At 41.4% G+C, this 20298-nt stretch overlaps 1 protein-coding gene across 1 annotated transcript; it reads right to left on the minus strand.

Annotated features, from left to right (window-relative positions):
* Window positions 1-1854: 1854 nt before the first annotated feature.
* On the minus strand, window positions 1855-18945 carry LOC311131137 (nuclear receptor ROR-beta-like). The gene is made up of 10 exons (XM_084163967.1): window positions 18650-18945; window positions 6640-6725; window positions 6297-6438; window positions 5605-6030; window positions 5367-5488; window positions 5097-5229; window positions 3281-3388; window positions 3005-3115; window positions 2766-2878; window positions 1855-2621 (listed from the first exon to the last, which is right to left on the minus strand). Exons 1-10 carry the CDS (start codon window positions 18681-18683, stop codon window positions 2460-2462), a joined length of 1437 nt encoding a protein of 478 aa, XP_084020093.1. The 5' UTR covers window positions 18684-18945; the 3' UTR covers window positions 1855-2459.
* Between the last annotated feature and the right edge of the window lie 1353 nt (window positions 18946-20298).

The following is a 20298-nucleotide window of genomic DNA, read 5'->3' on the forward strand; positions in this document are numbered from 1 at the left end:
GTCCTCATGAGAGCCAGTTTCATCATAGCGCTTGATGGTTTTTGCGATTGCACTTTAAGAAACTTTCAAAGTTCTTGACATTTTCCGTATTGACTGACCTTCATGTCTTAAAGTAGTGATGGACTGTTGTTTCTATTTGCTTATTTGAGCTGTTCTTGCCATAATATGGACTTGGTCTTTTACCAAATAGGGCTATCTTCTGTATACCCCAACTACCTTGTCAAAACACAACTGATTGGCTCAAACGCATTAAGAAGGAAAGAAATTCCACAAATTAACTTTTAAGAAGGCACACCTGTTAATTGAAATGCATTCCAGCTGACTTCCTCATGAAGCTGGTTGAGAGAATGCCAAGAGTGTGCAAAGCTGTCATCAAGGGTGGCTATTTGAAGAATCACAAATCTCAAATATATTTTGATTTGTTTAACACTTTTTTGGTTACTACATGATTCCATATGTGTTATTTCATAGTTTTGATGTCTTCACTATTATTATAAATAGTAAAAATAAAGACAAATCCTTGAATGAGTAGGTGTTCTAAAACTTTTCACCAGTAGTATATATATATACTGTATATAAATCCCTGTCAAATTTTATTTTACATCTGTAAATATAAGTGTATAAGGAACATTTAAAAATACTTTAAAAATACTTCTGTGATTCTCTCTTTCTCTCTCTAAGTGGCATTTGCAAGGGGAAAAGGTAGTGGGACCGAGGTCTTTGATTGCATTTTTAGAAATAAAGTCAAGAGCTCAAAAATATCAGTGTCTGAATGTGTGCTTGTAAAAATACATATTTAGGTCAGCATAAGTGCTTTGTCTTAGTACTGTTTGTGCAAGTCTGCATGCATGGTAATAGACACCCTGGGTCTCTTTGTCCATGTCTTGCATGCAAAACAAACCTGCCCGCCTATCTGTTTGATCTTGGTCCCTTTAAACAGTTTGTTCATAGGATACAAAACTGCAAAGTATGGGCACTACCAAATAAGAAACTAAAATTGAGCTGTAGAACTGCAATAAAAAAATTAAAAAAGATCTACACAGCAACTCCTCCATGGGGCAGGATAGTACAGTACAGTGAGGGAAAAAAGTATTTGATCCCCCACTGACAAAGACATGATCAGTCTATAATTTTAATGGTAGGTTTATTTGACAGTGAGAGACAGAATAACAACAACAAAATCCAGAAAAACGCATGTCAAAAATGTTATAAATTGATTTGCATTTTAATGAGGGAAATAAGTATTTGACCCCCTCTCAATCAGAACGTTTTCTGGCTCCCAGGTGTCTTTTATACAGGTAACGAGCTGAGATTAGGAGCACACTCTTAAAGGGAGTGCTCCTAATCTCAGTTTGTTACCTGTATAAAAGACACCTGTCCACAGAAGCAATCAATCAATCAGATTCCAAACTCTCCACAATGGCCAAGACCAAAGAGCTCTCCAAGGATGTCAGGGACAAGATTGTAGACCTACACAAGGCTGGAATGGGCTACAAGACCATCACCAAGCAGCTTGGTGAGAAGCATGACAATGACCCAAAACACACGGCCAAGGCAACAAAGGAGTGGCTCAAGAAGAAGCACATTAAGGTCCTGGAGTGGCCTAGCCAGTCTCCAGACCTTAATCCCATAGAAAATCTGTGGAGGGAGCTGAAGGTTCGAGCTGCCAAACGTCAGCCTCGAAACCTTAATGACTTGGAGAAGATCTGCAAAGAAGAGTGGGACAAAATCCCTCCTGAGATGTGTGCAAACCTGGTGGCCAACTACAAGAAACATCTGACCTCTGTGATTGCCAACAAGGGTTTTGCCACCAAGTACTAAGTCATGTTTTGCAGAGGGGTCAAATACTTATTTCCCTCATTAAAATGCAAATCAATTTATAACATTTTTTACATGCATTTTTCTGGATTTTGTTGTTGTTATTCTGTCTCTCACTGTTCAAATAAACCTAACATTAAAATTATAGACTGATCATGTCTTTGTCGGTGGGCAAACGTACAAAATCAGCAGGGGATCAAATACTTTTTTCCCTCACTGTATATAGTACATTCTGTCTCAAGCCTAGGGCTGTGCTGCATGTCTGTGGGGTACATTCAAAGAAGTCATCCTCGTTTTACAGAGGACTTTAGCTTAAGGGAGATCTCAAGCTCCTTTTGAAAAACCATCTGAGAATGCGAAATTACATTCTCAGAACCGTTTTAGTCAACAACAAAAATAAGTAGCATGCGCATAGTACCCAGCACCTAGTGTTGAATTTTGTAGCCTGGACTGGCTTACAGTCCAAGCGACTCCATAGAGTGGAGTTCTGAGGTGAGAGTAGTGTGTCCTAAAGTGTAGCGTGCAAGATTTTCACTGATCTGCTGGTTGCTTCGCTGTTGCCACGTTCCTCTCCCTCTCTACCTCTCCTTCCCTACATCTTTCTGTCTCTATATGAATCACTTTCATATCTGAACAGATTTTTAGCCCATTGTGGAGTCTGGGAAGGTGATTTCACTGCTGAACACCTCACGGTACAGAGGGGGGAAATTGTATGTCGTCTCCGGGTGGAGGAGACGGAAAAACTTGAGCTTGTCAATGTGGAGATTGCAGATGGACTTCATCATGGGAAGCTTGGACACCATCTTAGAGGTAGAAGAAGAGAGAGAGAGAGCGAGACAAGGAAAAAGAGAGATAGAACATTTATATTTTTCACATTTCACCCCAAATCCATGAACAAAGGCCCGTTTTAGGAATAAAGGAATATGTCATCCTCTGCCAATATGTACCTTTGCCAGTTTCTCCTCTGATGAGCCACATCTGTGTAGACAATGCTGCAGAGAGAGATATACTTTCTCTTGAAGCTTCTGCACCTGTTGGGTGTCTTTCAACCATGGTCGGTCTGGAGGAAAAAGAGAGCGACAACCACAGTTAGACTCTGCTGGTTTTCCTTCTTACATATTACTTAGTGTCTGATTTAGACCTGGGACATCATACCAGTCAACGGGAGACAGTGTGAGAGGATTACCTGGTGACAGGAGAACAGCAGCACTGAAGAGAGCCATTTCCTCTTCAGAGAGCTGCATACGGTTCAGGCTCTTGGCCAGGTCAAACACGGCAGCCACAAGGTCATCACAACCTGTGAGAAAGCAGGGGGAAAAACAGGTGTCATCAAAACAGAAACGCCTGACTTTTTTTAAACGGAAGCTATTGAAAGGTTGACCTAGAATTGTTCAACTATGTTGGTGTGTGAATAAATTCTGATGGAATATTAATGATTTGGTTTCATAAAGAAGGGACTCACCAAGAGCTTTGAAGGTCTGTGCGCTGGCAAACTTGCCATCAAACAGAACAGTGTTGTTGATGGGGTTGTAGGCGCGACACATGCGAATCAGAAGCACATCCAGACATCCTGAAGCGGAGACCGCAAAGATGGAGAGGGAGAGATGAAGAGGGAAAGGAAGAAAAAGGATGAGCCAACATGCACACACAAACAACATGAAATAAAACATTAATTCCATGTTGTCAGTCAATAAAATAAGTATATTTCCTATCATAACATCAAATCTATTTCAATAAATTATAAATAAAATCATTTTTTTTAAACATTTGTTTTACAATTCAAACAATGATGATAAACAAACAGCACATAATTTTAAAAAAACATAAAGAAGAGCCATCGTTAGAATAATAACTTTTCTTCTTCGATATCGTTGGAAACGGAATGTGGCCTTTGTGTCATATGTTGTTAATTTATGTAGCAACCTCCAGGTTTATGCAAAATGTAGTGACCCTATATGCAAAATGTGACAAATACAGTATATGGTGTGCACAAATTAGATTAAATTGTTTGTATATGTTAAAATGTAGTCCAAGTGCTGGAGTTTGTTTTTCTAACTGTAGACACACGTTTGTCAAATATACTATTGTGTATTAATGTTGTAGTACTATACTACAACATTAAGTACTGAGACATGTACACTACCAGTCAAAAGTTTGGACACACCTACTCATTCAAGGGTTTTTCTTTATTTTTACTATTTTCTACATTGTAGAATAATAGTGAAGACATCAAAACTATGAAATAACACATATGGAATCATGTAGTAACCAAAAAAGTGTTAAACAAATCAAAATATTTTTGAGATTCTTCAAATAGCCACCCTTTGCCTTGATGACAGCTTTGCACACTCTTGGCATTCGCTCAACCAGCTTCATGAGGTAGTCACCTGGAATGCATTTCAATAAAAGTTAATTTGTGGAATTTCTTTCCTTCTTAATGCGTTTGGACCAATCAGTTGTGTTGTGACAATAGGGGGTATACAGAAGATAGCCCTATTTGGTAAAAGACCAAGTCCATTTTATGGCAAGAACAGCTCAAATAAGCAAAGAGAAACGACAGTCCATCATTGCTTAAAGACATGAAGGTCAGTCAATATAGAAAATGTCAAGAACTTTGAAAGTTTCTTCAAGTGCAGTCGCAAAAACCATCAAGCGCTATGATGAAACTGGCTCTCATGAGGACCGCCACAGGAATGGAAGACCCAGAGTTACAATGACCCAACACACCTCCAGGCTGTGTAAGGGCTATTTTACCAAGAAAGAGAGTGATGGAGTGCTGCATCAGATGACCTGGCCTCCACAATCCCCCGACCTCAACCCAATTGAGATGGTTTGGGATGAGTCGGACCGCAGAGTGAAGGCAAAGCAGCCAACAAGTGCTCAGCATATGTGGGAACTCCTTCAAGACTATTGGAAAAGCATTCCAGGTGAAGCTGGTTGAGAGAATGCCAAGAGTGTGCAAAGCTGTCATCAAGGCAAAGGGTGGCTATTTGAAGAATCTCTCAAATATAAAATATATTTTGATTTGTTTAACACTTTTTTGGTTACTACATGATTCCATATGTGTTATTTCATAGTTTTGATGTATTCACTATTATTCTACGATGTAAACAAACAAAAAATGTTTTGGGTAAATGTACTGTAAATGTAGTAAATGCATACACGCTCAGGTTGTGTGAACAGGAACTGTGCTTTAAGCTCAGAGAAAGCTGTTATATGAGGTCATGAAATAGAGTTATGAAATGCACTCCTCCTATGTACTAACAGTAGGTACTGACCTGCTTTGAGAAGAATGATCTGGTCGTTCTGACACAGATCAAGGAATCCAGTGATGCGCTTGGCAAACTCCACCACATACTGGATGGCATTGGTGAGGTGGATGGCACAATGCTGCCACATGACTTCCGCAGACTGAAAGAGAGACCAGAGGGATGCCCATGTTAGATATGACATTGGGAATAGCACATAGTAGTGTAAGAGTATATAGGTCAGCGGTCACAGAGTACTAGGTCACTGAGTTAATCCTGGTACAGGACATTGATGTTTACCTTGCTCTGGAAGCTGCGTGTCTCCTCAGGGGTGTACAGGGACCAGAAAAGTCTCTTCAGCTCCTCACTGCCGTACTGACTGGTCTCTATGTGAGACTTTACCACACTAGCAGTTATACGCTCTGGAAATTGACAAGTCAAGTATGGGTTAGCTTTCAACCACACTCAATGAAAAATGATCTAGTGATAGTTTTAGTGACACACAGCAGATAATGATAAGAGTGACAGTTCCACTTACCGATCTCAAGTATTGAGAACCCCTCCGGTAGAGTGTTGAGCAGCGTGTGCGTGAATAGGCTGGACTCGTGCAGCAGCTGGTACTCGTGCTTGATGTGGTGGTTGCCATCTCTGAAGTCTAGTCCGTTCTGTTCGGGCGAGCTCTGAGAGGACGAGCTGCTGCCCCCCATCATCTCCAGATTGCAGTACTCTCTTTCGCCGCCCTCTGGTGTCAGGGGCAGGTCGAACAGCAGGCCGTCCGGCAGGGTGGCGATGTCGTCAAGGTCGCTGAGGGCGGCACTGGAGCCTCTGCTGTATGCCCGGCCATGACCTTCAACCTCGGCTCCCTCCTTGCGGGCGGCAGCTAACTCCTGGGACGCCTGGTGTTTCTGGACCTCAGCATACAGGCTGTCTCTCTGCTTTTTGGACATGCGGCCAAACTTCACCGCTGTATCAGCAAAGGAGATAAAGAGTCAGTCAATAACCAGGGAATGAATTATGAGCTCATAAGTCCATATGGAGCCAATATAGAACTAAATATAGAATTGAATTCCATACTCTGGCATGATTCCAGCAGTGATTTCACACAGTATAAATGAACTCTACACATGGCCTTTCAATAAGACCCAGAGAGCCCTAGCGTCCGGTGAAGAGACAGACAGACAGTGGTCGCCTCTGGACTGACCTTGTTGTGTTTGTGTGTTTCACACTCACCATCACGGCTCATGCCCAGGGCCAGGCACTTCTGCAGCCGGCAGTGTTGGCAGCGATTCCGATTGGTGCGGTCAATCAGACAGTTCCTCTGCCGGGAGCAGGAGTACATAGCATTGTTCTGCTGGCTGCGTCTGAAGAAACCCTACAAACACACAAGCACAAACACCATGAACACAGGCACAGTAGCAGGGAGGGCTGAAGTACTGGGCAATGGCATACAATATATAAATAGTCTATATTGATTGAATTTGCTGAGGGTATTCTTGAGGGATGCTAAACCAAAATAGAACACTCGAGTGGAGTAAACAGATCTCGAAGGCACGCCGAGGTTGAGGTTGCTCACCTTGCAGCCTTCACAGGTGATTACGCCATAGTGGATCCCTGATGACTTGTCCCCACAGATCTTGCAGGGTATTACTTCAATTTGTGCTGGAAGGAGAGAGGAGGAACATTTAGTACATTGCATACTTAACACATTTTAACATGTGAGGTGGATTTGCATGCTGGTGCTTCATACAAGTTGTTCAATAGCTGTGTTCAGACTGAAAGCACTGATTGTGCTTTAAAAGTGACTAGACTAGATAATAAAACATTGATTGATGGCGTCTTGGGTTGGGTTTATTAATCTCTAGTATGACATGGTTCAATCGTCTGGTGATAAGGAGTCTCATGATCTGTGCCAGAACTGTGTGAGAAAGTGCACGACAGGTGGCGATATGAGGAACATCCCCATAAACCCTATCAAATAAGAAGGAATAGCCACATTTCAATCTGTTTCATCTTTATTACCAACTGCCCTGATTTTGAACCAAACAGAAACACTATCAAAAGCAAAAGCCAATCTGCAACAATTTGCAGATAAAATATATCCACCCCAGCAATAAAACTATAAAATGTAATATAACATGTATTCATATAAAATATTGTTTAAATGTCAACTCGTAGGATGAAAGAAATTAGAACAATGCATCCTGCCAAAATCTACAAATGGAACACATAGACTACACCTTTAACAGTGTGTGCACAGCACTGAGCCCTCTCTCCCTGAAACAGGCTGTTCTTTTCATTATGCTGTTTATCTAAGTGGCAGGGCCTCCTATGGCCCAGAATAACTGGCACTGATCCTCCTCCAGGGTGAACTAAATGTTAAGAGGTTCACAAAAGCCCCGGCTTCAGGAGAGCCTCCTCCGCTACACAAGATAAAATGGCTATTCTCAAAAACAATTGCAGTTTTTTCTCTGTTTGCTTTGACTGCTGGGTGTGTTGAATGATTTTTTCAGAACTACTTTGTGTTACAGTGACGCAAGGCGTTAGGTAACATTTCATTTGCAGGCAGCAACAGTATTAACTGCCCTTTACCAGCTCATCAAAAAACAACTCACGCCTAACCAATCACCGAGTGAGGCTGTGGGTAGATAAGTGCGTCACACACTGGGAGCAAAGCAAATGAGGTAAGTGACTGACTATAAAGTGGAAATCTCAGCTTCATGGATAGGAAGGGAGAAAATAATAGGATCCATTTTCCCCTTCTCAACTACTACGGCTGTGTGAGTGGGAGTCTCTTATGAATAATGTGAGTGAGATATTTGAGTTTTCCTGGATAGAATTTCTACTGATCTACAAAAAGCAACTAAGGAAATGGGGGAAAAAACTAAGACAGTGGGAAAAAACCTTTCTCTTTCTCTCTAACATATCCAGCGCCCCTGGCCCCCACCCTCTCCATGTTATATAACTGCCGTCTGGCCTTGCTCCACGAAAAACACTCATTCAGGGGAGGAGGTCACCCTAGCAATGCTGTGAAAAGCCTACCCCTTCCCTCCCCTATCGCTCACATTGGTTCCCGGGAGCATAGCTTTGTCTCTGATATGTTAACTGACCTGCCGCTCAGCTGCGGAGCACATACAGGCTATGAGAGAGGATGAGCTGTTCTACTGACACACTTTCCCATTCAGCAAGGGGGAGGTACTTTAGGTGTCAGCCTTGCAAGGCCTGTAATCCGATTTCTTTCTTTCTTGTTTTAAGGTGGAACCAAATATGATTAAATCACTAACAGGGGAATGGAAATGTTCACAGGCCTAAAAAAACAGTCTATGTTTGATTAGTGAAAGATTGATGAACACTTTAGAAACTGTAGAGTAAATACAGCTGTATTGCCATCCATTTTCCACTTATGTAACACCAGGGAGTGCAAGAGTATTTTCAACATACAATATATTCTGAAGGGGCCCTGACTGTAACTTACACTGGTGCTCAACTTGTGGCAGCATGTCAGGTATTTGAGTGCAGTTTCAGCTGTCCATAAAACTATTAATACCCCTAGCATGGCCACAGAGACCTGCAGGAGTGTAATGGTCTGCCTGGACATGTCACAGTTACATAAAGTGCTCATGGATTCAACACCTGAAAACTTTTCACACAACTCAAATGGATGACTAATTAATTTGAGGACAATCTCTTAATCACGTGACAGTATTTGGCATGTAAAGTACACAAAGCACCATACAGTAGTAGCATGTAGCACTATGTAGCAGTTCAGAATGTCAGCAAAGTTTCTGGACATTGTTTGAAGAAGTATGAGTCCTTGTGGGCCTTACTTTTCTGGTTTGGTCAATGGGTCAGGGAAGTTTGACCTGTAGTCATGCTCTGTCAAGTTTAGACAAAGGACTATTTGTATTTTACTCTCATAAATGCACTCTCTCTAGGAAGATTTATCTCAAAGAAACCAAAAAGTAATAATTATGTAATGATAAACATTGCAACATGGTAAATACCAGGTAATTAGTGGGCAGTAAAATAAAGTGTAACCAATATGAGTGAGATAAGATGATTTACAGTGCATTCGGAAAATATTCGGACCCCTTCCCTTTTTCCAAATGTTGTTACGTTACAGCCTTATTCTAAAATTGATTAAATGTTTTTTTTCCCTCATCAATCTACACACAATACCCCATAAGGACAAAGCGAAAACAGGTTTTTAGAAATGTTTGCTAATTTATTACAAATAAAAAACAGAAATACCTTATTTACACAAGTATTAAGACACTTTTCTATGAGACTCAAAATTGAGCTCAGGTGCATCCTGTTTCCATTGATCATCCTTGAGATGTTTCTACAACTTGATTGGAGTCCACCTGTGGTAAATTCCATTGATTGGACATGATTTGGAAAGGCACACACCTGTCTATATAAGGTCCCACAGTTGACAGTGCATGTCAGCGCAAAAACCAAGCCATGAGGTCGATGGAATTGTCCGTAGAGCTCCGAGACAGGATTGTGTCGAGGCACAGATCTGGGGAAGGGTACCAAAACATTTCTGCAGCATTGAAGGTCCCCAAGAACACAATGGCCTCCATCATTCTTAAATGGAAGAAGTTTCAAACCACCAAGACTCTTCCTAGAGCTGGCCGCCCGGCCAAACTGGGCAATCGGGGGAGAAGGGCCTTGGTCAGGGAGGTGACCAAGAACCCGATGGTCACTCTGACAGAGCTCCAGAGTTCCTCCGTGGAGATGGGAGAACCTTCCAGAAAGACAACCATCTCTGCAGTACTCCACCAATCAAATCAAATCAAATCAAATGTTATTTGCCACATGCGCCGAAAACAACAGGTGTAGACATTACCGTGAAATGCTTACGTACAGCCCTTAACCAACAATGCATTTATTTCTTAATAAAAAGTAAAATAAAACAACAACAACAAAAAAGTGTTGAGAAAAAAAGAGCAGAAGTAAAATAAAATAACAGTAGGGAGGCTATATACAGGGGTGTACCGGTGCAGAGTCAATGTGCGGGGACACCGGCTAGTTGAGGTAGTTGAGGTAATATATACATGTGGGTAGAGTTAAAGTGACTATGCATAAATAATTAACAGAGTAGCAGCAGCGTAAAAAGATGGGGTGGGGGTGCAAATAGTCCGGGTAGCCATGATTAGCTGTTCAGGAGTCTTATGGCTTGGGGGTAAAGCTGTTGAGAAGCCTTTTGGACCTAGACTTGGCGCTCCGGTACCGCTTGACAATTTTGAGGGCCTTCCTCTGACACCGCCTAGTATAGAGGTCCTGGATGGCAGGAAGCTTGGCCCCAATGATGTACTGGGCCGTACGCACTACCCTCTGTAATGCCTTGCGGTCGGAGGCCGAGCAGTTGCCATACCAGGCGGTGATGCAACCAGTCAGGATGCTCTCGATGGTGCAGCTGTATAACTTTTTGAGGATCTGAGGACCCATGCCAAATGTTTTCAGTCTCCTGAGGGGGAATAGGCTTTGTCGTGCCCTCTTCACGACTGTCTTGGTGTGTTTGGACCATGATAGTTCGTTGGTGATGTGGACACCAAGGAACTTGAAGCTCTCAACCTGTTCCACTACAGCTCTGTCGATGAGAATGGGGGCGTGCTCAGTCCTCTTTTTTTTCCTGTAGTCCACAATAATCTCCTTTGTCTTGGTCACGTTGAGGGAGAGGTTGTTAACCTGGCACCACGCGGCCAGGTCTCTGACCTCCTCCCTATAGGCTGTCTCATCGTTGTCGGTGATCAGACCTACCACTGTTGTGTCGTCTGCAAACTTAATGATGGTGTTGGCGTCGTGCCTGGCCATGCAGTCATGGGTGAACAGAGAGTACAGGAGGGGACTGAGCACGCACCCCTGAGGGGCCCCTGTGTTGAGGATCAGCGTGGCAGATGTGTTGTTACCTACCCTTACCACCTGGGGGGCGGCCCGTCAGGAAGTCCAGGATCCAGTTGCAGAGGGAGGTGTTTAGTCCCAGGATCCTTAGCTTAGTGATGAGCTTTGAGGGCACTATGGTGTTGAACGCTGAGCTGTAGTCAATGAATAGCATTCTCACGTAGGTGTTCCTCTTGTCCAGGTGGGAAACGGCAGTGTGGAGTGCAATAGAGATTGCATCATCTGTGGATCTGTTGGGGCGGTATGCAAATTAGAGTGGGTCTAGGGTTTCTGGGATAATGGTGTTGATGTGAGCCATGACCAGCCTTTCAAAGCACTTCATGGCTACAGACATCCGTGCTACGGGTCGGTAGTCATTTAGGCAGGTTATCTTAGTGTCCTTGGGCACGGGGACTATGGTGGTCTGCTTGAAACATGTTGGCATTACAGACTCAGTCAGGGACATGTTGAAAATGTCGGTGAAGACACTTGCCAGTTGGTCAGCACATGCTCGGAGTACACGTCCTGGTAATCCGTCTGGCCCTGCGGCCTTGTGAATGTTGACCTGCTTAAAAGTCTTACTCACATCGGCTACGGAGAGCGTGATCACATAGTCATCCGGAACAGCTGGTGCTCTCATGCATGCTTCAGTGTTGCTTGCCTCGAAGCGAGCATAGAAGTGGTTTAGCTCGTCTGGTAGGCTTGTGTCACTGGGCAGCTCGCGGCTGTGCTTCCCTTTGTAGTCTGTAATAGTTTTCAAGCCCTGCCATATCCGACGAGCGTCAGAGCCGGTGTAGTACGATTCAATCTTAGTCCTGTATTGACTCTTTGCCTGTTTGAGGGCATAGCGGGATTTCTTATAAGCGTCCGGGTTAGAGTCCCGCTCCTTGAAAGCGGCAGCTCTACCCTTTAGCTCAGTGCGGATGTTGCCTGTAATCCATGGCTTCTGGTTGGGGTATGTACGTACGGTCACTGTGGGGACGACGTCATCGATGCACTTATTGATGAAGCCAGTGACTGATGTGGTGTACTCCTCAATGCTATCTGAAGAATCCCGGAACATGTTCCAGTCTGTGCTAGCAAAACAGTCCTGTAGCTTAGCATCTGTGTCATCTGACCACTTTTTTATTAACCGAGTCACTGGTGCTTCCTGTTTTATTTTTTTGCTTATAAGCAGGAATCAGGAGGATAGAGTTATGGTCAGATTTGCCAAATGGAGGGCGAGGGAGAGCTTTGTATGTGTCTCTTTGTGTGGAGTAAAGGTGGTCTAGAGTTTTTTTCCCTCTGGTTGCACATTTAACATGCTGGTAGAAATTAGGTAGAACGGATTTAAGTTTTCCTACATTACAGTCCCCGGCCACTAGGAGCGCTGCCTCTGGATGAGCGTTTTCCTGTTTAGTTATGGCCTTATAAAGCTCATTGAGTGCAATCTTAATGCCAGCATTGGTTTGTGGTGGTAAATAGACAGCTATGAAAAATATAGTTGAAAACTCTCTTGGTAAATAGCGTGGTCTACAGCTTATCATAAGGTACTCTACCTCAGGCGAGCAAAACCTCGAGACTTCCTTAGTATTTGATTTTGTGCACCAGCTGTTGTTTACAAATATACAAAAACCGCCACCCCTTGTCTTACCGGAGTCAGCCGTTCTATCCTGCCGATGTAGCGTATAGCCCGCTAGCTTTATGTTGTCCATGTCGTCGTTCAGCCAAGACTCCGTGAAACATAAGATATTACCGTTTTTAATGTCCCGTTGGTAGAATAAGCGTAATCGTAGGTCATCTAATTTATTTTCCAATGATTGAAGATTGGTTAATAGGATTGATGGAAGAGGCAGTTTACTTGCTCGCCGTCGCATCCTTACGAGGCAGCCCGACCTACGTCCACGATATCTCTGTCTCTTTCTCCTGCGAATGACGGGGATTTGGGCCTTGTCGGGTGTCTGTAGGATATCCTTTGCGGCCGCCTTCGTCCAATACGAAGTGAGTAATCGCTGTCCTGATATCCAGAAGCTCTTTTTGGTTATAAGAGACGATGGCAGAAACATTATATACAGAATAAATTACAAATCATGCGAAAAAACAAACATTATAGTACAATTGGTTAGAGGGCTGTAAAACGGCAGCCATCTTCTCCGGCCTTTATGGTAGAGTGGGCAGACAGAAGCCACTCCTCAGTAAAAGGCACATGACAGCCCGCTTGGAGTTTGCCAAAAGGCACCTAAAGGACTCTCAGCATGAGAAACAAGATTCTCTGGTCTGATGAAACCAAGATTGAACTCTTTGGCCTGAATGCCAAGTGTCACGTCTGGAGGAAACCTGGCACCATTCCTACGGTGAAGCATGGTGGTAGCAGCATCATGCTGTGGGGATGTTTTTCAGCGGCAGGGACTGGGAGACTAGTCAGGATCGAGGGAAAGATGAACGGAGCAAAGTACACAGAGATCTTTGATGAAAACTTGCTCCAGAGCGCTCAAGACCTCAAACTGGGACGAAGGTTCACCTTCTAACAGGACAACGACCCTATGCACACAGCCAAGACAACGCAGGAGTGGCTTCGGGACAAGTCTCTGAATGTCCTTGAGTGGCCCAGCCAGAGCCCGGACTTGAACCCGATCTCTGGAGAGACCTGAAAATAGCTGTGCAGCGACGCTCCCCATCCAACCTGACTCCCCATCCAAACTCCCCAAATACAGATGTGCCTAGCTTGTAGCATTATCCTCAAGAAGACTCGAGGCTGTAATCGCTGCCAAAGGTGCTTCAACAAAGTACTGAGTAAAGGGTCTGATTACTTACGTAAATGTGATATTTACGTTATTTTTAATACATTTGCAGAAATCACAAAAAAAACTTTTTTTGCTTTGTCATTATGCGGTATTGTGTGTAACATTTTTAAAATCAATTTTAGAATAAGGCTGTAACATAACAAAATGGGGAAAAAGTCAAGGGGTCTGAATACTTTCCAAATGCACTGTAGGCTATATATAGAGGAACCAGCTAAAAAATTATGTATATTAAGGGACAGAACTGATGTTGTAATAGCCATCTACTAAGTGGGAGGGGAGTGTTGTCAAATTCTTGTTGAAGAAATTATAATCTAGTTCAAACCAAGAAAGCCGATACTAATGTACAATACTAGCAAGCAAATTCAAAAAGTGCTGGAAATGTTCATGCTATCACAATCTGCAGACAATTGTGATTGAAGGTGGGATTTGATTAGAGTTTTAGCGCCCTAAAGCAGTTAGTGGTACTGTCAGTTATCTGGGGTCATGTTTCTTGAGGTATCTTCTGAGGCAACTCTGTGTCAGTGTGTCAGTCTCTGCCGGTCAGTTTGCTTGTCCCAGCAGTAAAGCCTGCAATCAAGGAGACTTTTCTCTCTTCTCTTATCTTACCTAACCAAACAGCTCATAGGGAGTCCGAAGGTCCTATTTACCTTGCACTTTGTATTTACTTGACACACTGTATGTTTAACCTACATTGCATATGCGTTAAGGGTTTAAGGTATATATATATAACATAGATCACCTTGTGTGAGGTGCTCTTGTCCTGGAGCTTTTTTGCAAGGTTAAGGCGACATTTAGTTCATAAAACATAACCCTCTCTCTAGGCTAGGCTGCTGATGGGGCCTACCAGTTTTCTAAAACAGCTTTGTGGATAGTGATAACTTCTCCCTCTCTCTCTACTACAGTGTGGCCTACCTACACAAAGTAGTACTCTGTGAGAGTGTATGGCTGACACAGAGCCCAACTCTTTAAATATGCACAAGAGGATTGAGTAATTCCTCTGTAGAAGTAACAGGAGTGCACTGAGAGTGGACTTAGAGGCCCTGAGGCATGAGTGTACGGTGCCAATGATGTTGACTGATGATCTAGCCGAGCTACATTAGGTAACAATCAGTGTTACTGTGTTAATACTAAATATTGAGTAGGAAAATAAATGACATCACCAGATGATTGTACTCTTTTTTTGGTTTCCCAAAACATATACTTTTTTTGTTTAATTTTTTTATTTAGTTGTTGCTTTGACTGTTTTTCAATGAATTTCAGCATTTATTCTTGTTTTATGGGTGTGGTTTGTGGCTGTATTTTTGGCGTATGAAACATCCACTTCTCATTTGCTCTCTATATATTTTGCTCCACTGCCATAGATCATTGAGTGTAACATATCAATCTGCATTTCCCTGACAGTCCTGAGTGCTATACTACGAAGCACGCTAGATCTACTCAGGCTTTTATAAAGCTAGTCAGCTTCAGTTAGCTTCACATTCCAGGTCAGGCTTCATCTGTACTACGAAGGTAGATATTGCTTGTCCGCCTGCCGCTAACTCTAGCAGGCTTGTACTGTAACTGTGCGCACATGTCGCACATGGCTAGTTGAACGCCGAACTCTTCATTGAGACAATGCTGAAACATCAATCCATGGGCAAGTCAGTGCTACATTTTCATTTGTGCTGAAATCAAAATGAAAGATAAAGTTATCTTGTAAATTCAGCAGGCTATGGTGTGAAATAGGCTTTTAGAAGTAACGTCTTTATTTTATCCTTATATTATATACTGATTGCAGCATTACTGGAAAATGGAGGAGGCAAGTGGAAGGGGGAGAAGGTAGGGAATTTGTCTGCCATATATTAAAGACCAAAATTGGCTGAAAAAGGTTGGAATAAATAGAAAAATACACCAGTTTCATTTGAGGACAAAGATGTTGACAGCTGCACCGTACAGGTTGCAAAATATGATTATACAAAATTCTTGCCACCAACAGAATGTTATATACTGTATATATTGAGCATACAACAATCTCAGCTCTGCAGATTTTGCTACAAAGAGACAGAATCATTAGATCATTTATTCTGGTATTGCCCCCATGTAGCTTATTTCTAGTCACAGGTTCAGGAATGGCAGAAAAATCACAACATTCATTTAAAATTAACCCTACAAATAGCAGTGTTGGGCGATTTGGAAAGCCATAGTCAATCAATCAACAATATAATAATACTCTTAGGAAAAAATGTCATCTTTAACTCACAATCTGTCGATACTATTCAATTAGAAAGGTTCAAATTTCATGTAAGACATCACAGCACAGTTGAAAAATATATGGCACATGGAAATCAAAAGAGGGCGGTCTACCGAGACAGGAGGGATGGGCTGAGAGTAGCTGAGGGGTGGGAATAAAAAGCACATGATTGGTAATAGTTATTACTGAAAACACTATATACTGTATAATGTAGACTGGAGATGCCTGAGTACTATCTATCCTAAATGTAATGTGTATTAAAAAAAAACAATATCTTTGTTATGTGAATGCTGTGAAAGTACCATGTATGTAAAATGTGCGTAAAATGTATATGTAACAAAAAAGCTGTAAAAACAAACATTTTAAACAAAGTTACTTTTGTCCTCTGCTTGTTTGCTCATCCCCCGCACTAGAACATATTTAGGGCTGTGCTACAACCACATTTCGACACATCATATATAACTCCATGACTTTACGACTCTGCTCCCAAACAAATAGTCAGACTGTACTTTGGGCCAGCAGTTATTCATTATATGTAGCATATAGCCTTTATCTGGGGTCCATCGTTTTTCCCCTGGCCAGGCAAAACTCCCAGCACTAGTCTAATCATACTGTATAGGGAGTCAAAGGAGGATGAATCAACTCTAGGCAGGGCAAGAGTTAAAACTCTAGGGAGTGGAACGTTAGCAGCCAGTTGTCAGAGAGAGGCATCTTCACACATACTGTAGCCCCACTGTGAACATTTCCTGACAGATAATGACTTTGAGCTTGAATAACAGTGCCCTTGGGAGCAGAGAGCTGCCTCCACTGCTATACTTTGTCTTTGATCCCTTGCTAAAACTATACCCTACATGGCTGTAACACTTCACACAGTGTGGCAGACAGAGTTCTCTTCTCACTTAGGAGAAGTCCACTTCATAAAAGTAATCGCTACAGTGGCTGCATCCATTACGTTTACAGTGGCCCTGCCATTGGCACCTGAGGGTCCATCCATAGCCACATAGGTGTGGATCACTGGAGAGAATGAGAGACAGGAGTTATGTAATCTATCGTACTGTATATTGATGGAAGCAGTGGTTGAAAACAAATGGATGACGTAGATTCTGGTTGCTGTAATCAAGTAGCTAAACTCACAATGGAAACAGAGTGAGGGCTGAGAGGTGAATGTAGGCCACTGGTTGTTGCTACCCATATCCTGCTGGGGCTCTGCATATAAAGTGCATCCTGCACAACATGGCCCCTGGGCCTCTTGTACACATGACCTGACCACAAGTGCTATAGGCCTACATTGTTTTTGCATACTAAATGTGAAGATGGGTAAAATTCTGATGAATACTCTGGATAAAAAATAATAAAAAATATTAGATTATTAATGATTGATGATACAAAACATAATCTGTTAAACACTGATATCTGTGTAGCCTATCAATCAAAAAGCATAACCAATGTAGCAAATAATATGTGGACTATAATAAACTTTATTTGTTTACTTATGCACCAGCAAACGCTCTGTTGTTGACACACAACCCGCATTGGTTTGTACATACCATGAAACCTCTACTCTGCAAGACCTGGTCGGTTTCTCCACTGCCAATGTCCTCAGATTGAAGTAATGGCTAATGGATTGCTTTAGAAATTACGATAACCCTCAGAAGCCATGCCTCCCCAGTCCCCACCCATCCTCCACCACCTCTCTGAATGCTGTGTAATCCTCAATGACAGAACTAGGTCAATGGAACAGTGGACTCTCTCCCACAGTCCGCCATGCCGGGATGCAGAAAACAACAACGCGCACTCAACACGCGATATCAAACACCCACCCGCGCACCACCAATTAGAACTGACACGAAATCAGCACTCTCGAGTTTTGAGGGGTTGGGTGCATTTTTTTATATTTATATTATTTTGTATATTATATTAATAAATATATTAATATGATCAAGTTCATTATGGCCAACAATAGTCACTCAGACAGATAACCTATAACCTACCTAGTACCTAGGCTACATGCTGAATGGCAAACAGAGCTGAACAAACATAATCTCTGTAGGCCTAATAACAAATAGATTACACGATTATATAATGTTTTTCGTGAAAGCCATTTCAGCCTCTTACATAACCAAACATGATTGCTGCCAATTGCTGGCGAATTAAAGTAACTACATCGAAATTCTTCTTGTCATTCTGCATGCAAAGACAAACGAATCACCTTCGAAGTTTATCTGCACACTGATTGTCATACATTTACATATCATATATGTATAACCTAAGCTGTAGCTTATGGGAAATGCCATGCAAATGTCCATGCAAATATTTATATATTTTTAACTTGAATTTGATGCATAAAAATAATAATAATAATAATAATTGCAGTGGTTTTAAGTTTCTAAATTTAAATTGTAAAATATCTTGACGGGGGACATAGAATACTAGGTTATTTGTCTTAAAGCATGTCATGGCCAAACAGTCCGTTGAAGCTTATCTGAGATCTGTGTCGTCGTTCATTGCCAAGCGTGCCTGGTTTCAACAAGCGCACTTCAGCTCTGACAGTACAGTAGGTTACTTCAAAGTAATGCATCCACCACAGTTTACATTATTCCCATACAAAACTATCACTTTAATTAGCAAAACAACATATATTCTATATTTTATTATTCTATATATAAGTATTATTACAATAAACTTACCTCTCATATTCTTGCTGTATAATTTTTTTGTCATAAATCTGCAGGTAGGCTAATGAAAATAAAATGGAGGAATATAAATATGATCTACGCTTTTTCACTCCAAAAAGGAGCTGTTAAATAAAAATAAATAAAAAAATCTCATATGTTTTCTAATAGCTGGTCTGTGAAACAAACAAAATATCAAACGAATAGGTTATTAGTAAGATTGTTTCCGTATTTACTCCGTGTAGCATAAGTATTCTTCCTGTAATTCAGCGTGGACTGTATGCAATAAAATATTGTAGCGAACTCTTGGTCTTCCCACTTCTTTCCTGGATTAGAGCTCAATGTCTTTTTTCGCTCGCTGCTGTAACCTACTTTCGGCGCGTGGACTCTCACATGCTCTCTCTCCACAAGGTCCGCCTCTTGCTCCCGGCAGCGGCGCGCGCTTAAATGAGCATGCGTGGGAAAGTGTGGTAGTGTGTCACAGGAGCAACATCGTGGGAAAAATTCCCACAAAGCAGACTTATTCTAGGGTGTTATTTTCCTCATTAAAATATTAATACATACTGTGATTCGGAAATATATCAAAGTATGTCTCAAATAGACCTAAGCACTAAGGTGCTCTGATTGTGGGTTTTGCTTTTTTCTCCTCTCACTAAAGTAAGGCTATTTTGTTATCAAATAGGTTGATAGTTCTGTATTCATTAAATCAAACCTGTCTAATATCAAACTCATCCTATTGCATTTACTTTATTTAGTTAATTTTTAAAATATCAAACTTACAATTAATTAACTAGCCAACATCTTTCTTCAGTTAGAACCTATGAGTGTAAAAACTATTAATTATAAAACAGCATTATGCATCCATTATGGAACTCATATGAAGACTGAAAAGGTTGAGCATTTTGGACACATTAGTAGTTTATTACAACGTTATTAAATGCTTAGTATGAAAATCCATATAGTCCAATGGCCCTCTCATAGACAATTGCTCAGCAACATGCAAAACAATATGTATAATATGTATAATAAACCTTTATATAAAATTGTGTTTATTGTTAGGAGCTGCATAAAACATATATTATAACATGTACAACACAATATTGCTGGAAAGGGAATAAACATGTTGCTTATGAGATTGTAAAATAACTTTGTTATATAATGTTCAATTAGATTATCCCTTATTATTTGTATTGGATTAAACAGCAGGTTTATGCGTTCATTGTTTTCTCCACAGATGCTCTTTAGAGGATTATGAAGTAAAACATATACTGCTTTTTATTTTGTACTCTCAATTTTAAATAAAGTGAAGGATAACTTCAAAGATCAAATTATCATTGCATAAAAATGTTTGTGGTTAGGTCTACATTATGTTCTTTAAATTAATATCTTATCATTATTCCTAATAAACATAATTGGTTCAAATCACAAAAGTGCATTATTTCAAAAAATCTCCCTTTATATTCTCCGATCAAAGCTCAGTGCACTCTGCATAACACTTAATAAATGCTCAATTGAAGTGTATGTGTCATAAATCACCAAAGGAGAGAACCTGACAATGAGTTTATGTGTGTGCAGCCGGCTAGTGAAGCCAAGAACAATAATAATACTGGTGATGAAAATAGAAAGGTTGTGAGCGTGGGTATGACTAAAGTTCTATGATGTAA

The sequence above is a fragment of the Coregonus lavaretus genome, assembly GCF_964263955.1.
Source record: "Coregonus lavaretus genome assembly, chromosome: 6".
NCBI classification, from domain to species: Eukaryota; Metazoa; Chordata; class Actinopteri; order Salmoniformes; family Salmonidae; genus Coregonus; species Coregonus lavaretus.

Excerpts from the sequence above, each read along its gene's own strand:
- LOC311131137 (XM_084163967.1), bottom strand. The coding sequence starts at position 18,683 with ATGACAAAAAAATTATACAGCAAGAATATGAGAG. Across the intron at positions 6,031-6,296 it reads CCTGGGCATGAGCCGTGATG|CGGTGAAGTTTGGCCGCATG; the intron begins GTGAGTGTGAAA and ends TTGCTGATACAG. Across the intron at positions 3,389-5,096 it reads GATCATTCTTCTCAAAGCAG|GATGTCTGGATGTGCTTCTG; the intron begins GTCAGTACCTAC and ends TCTCCGCTTCAG.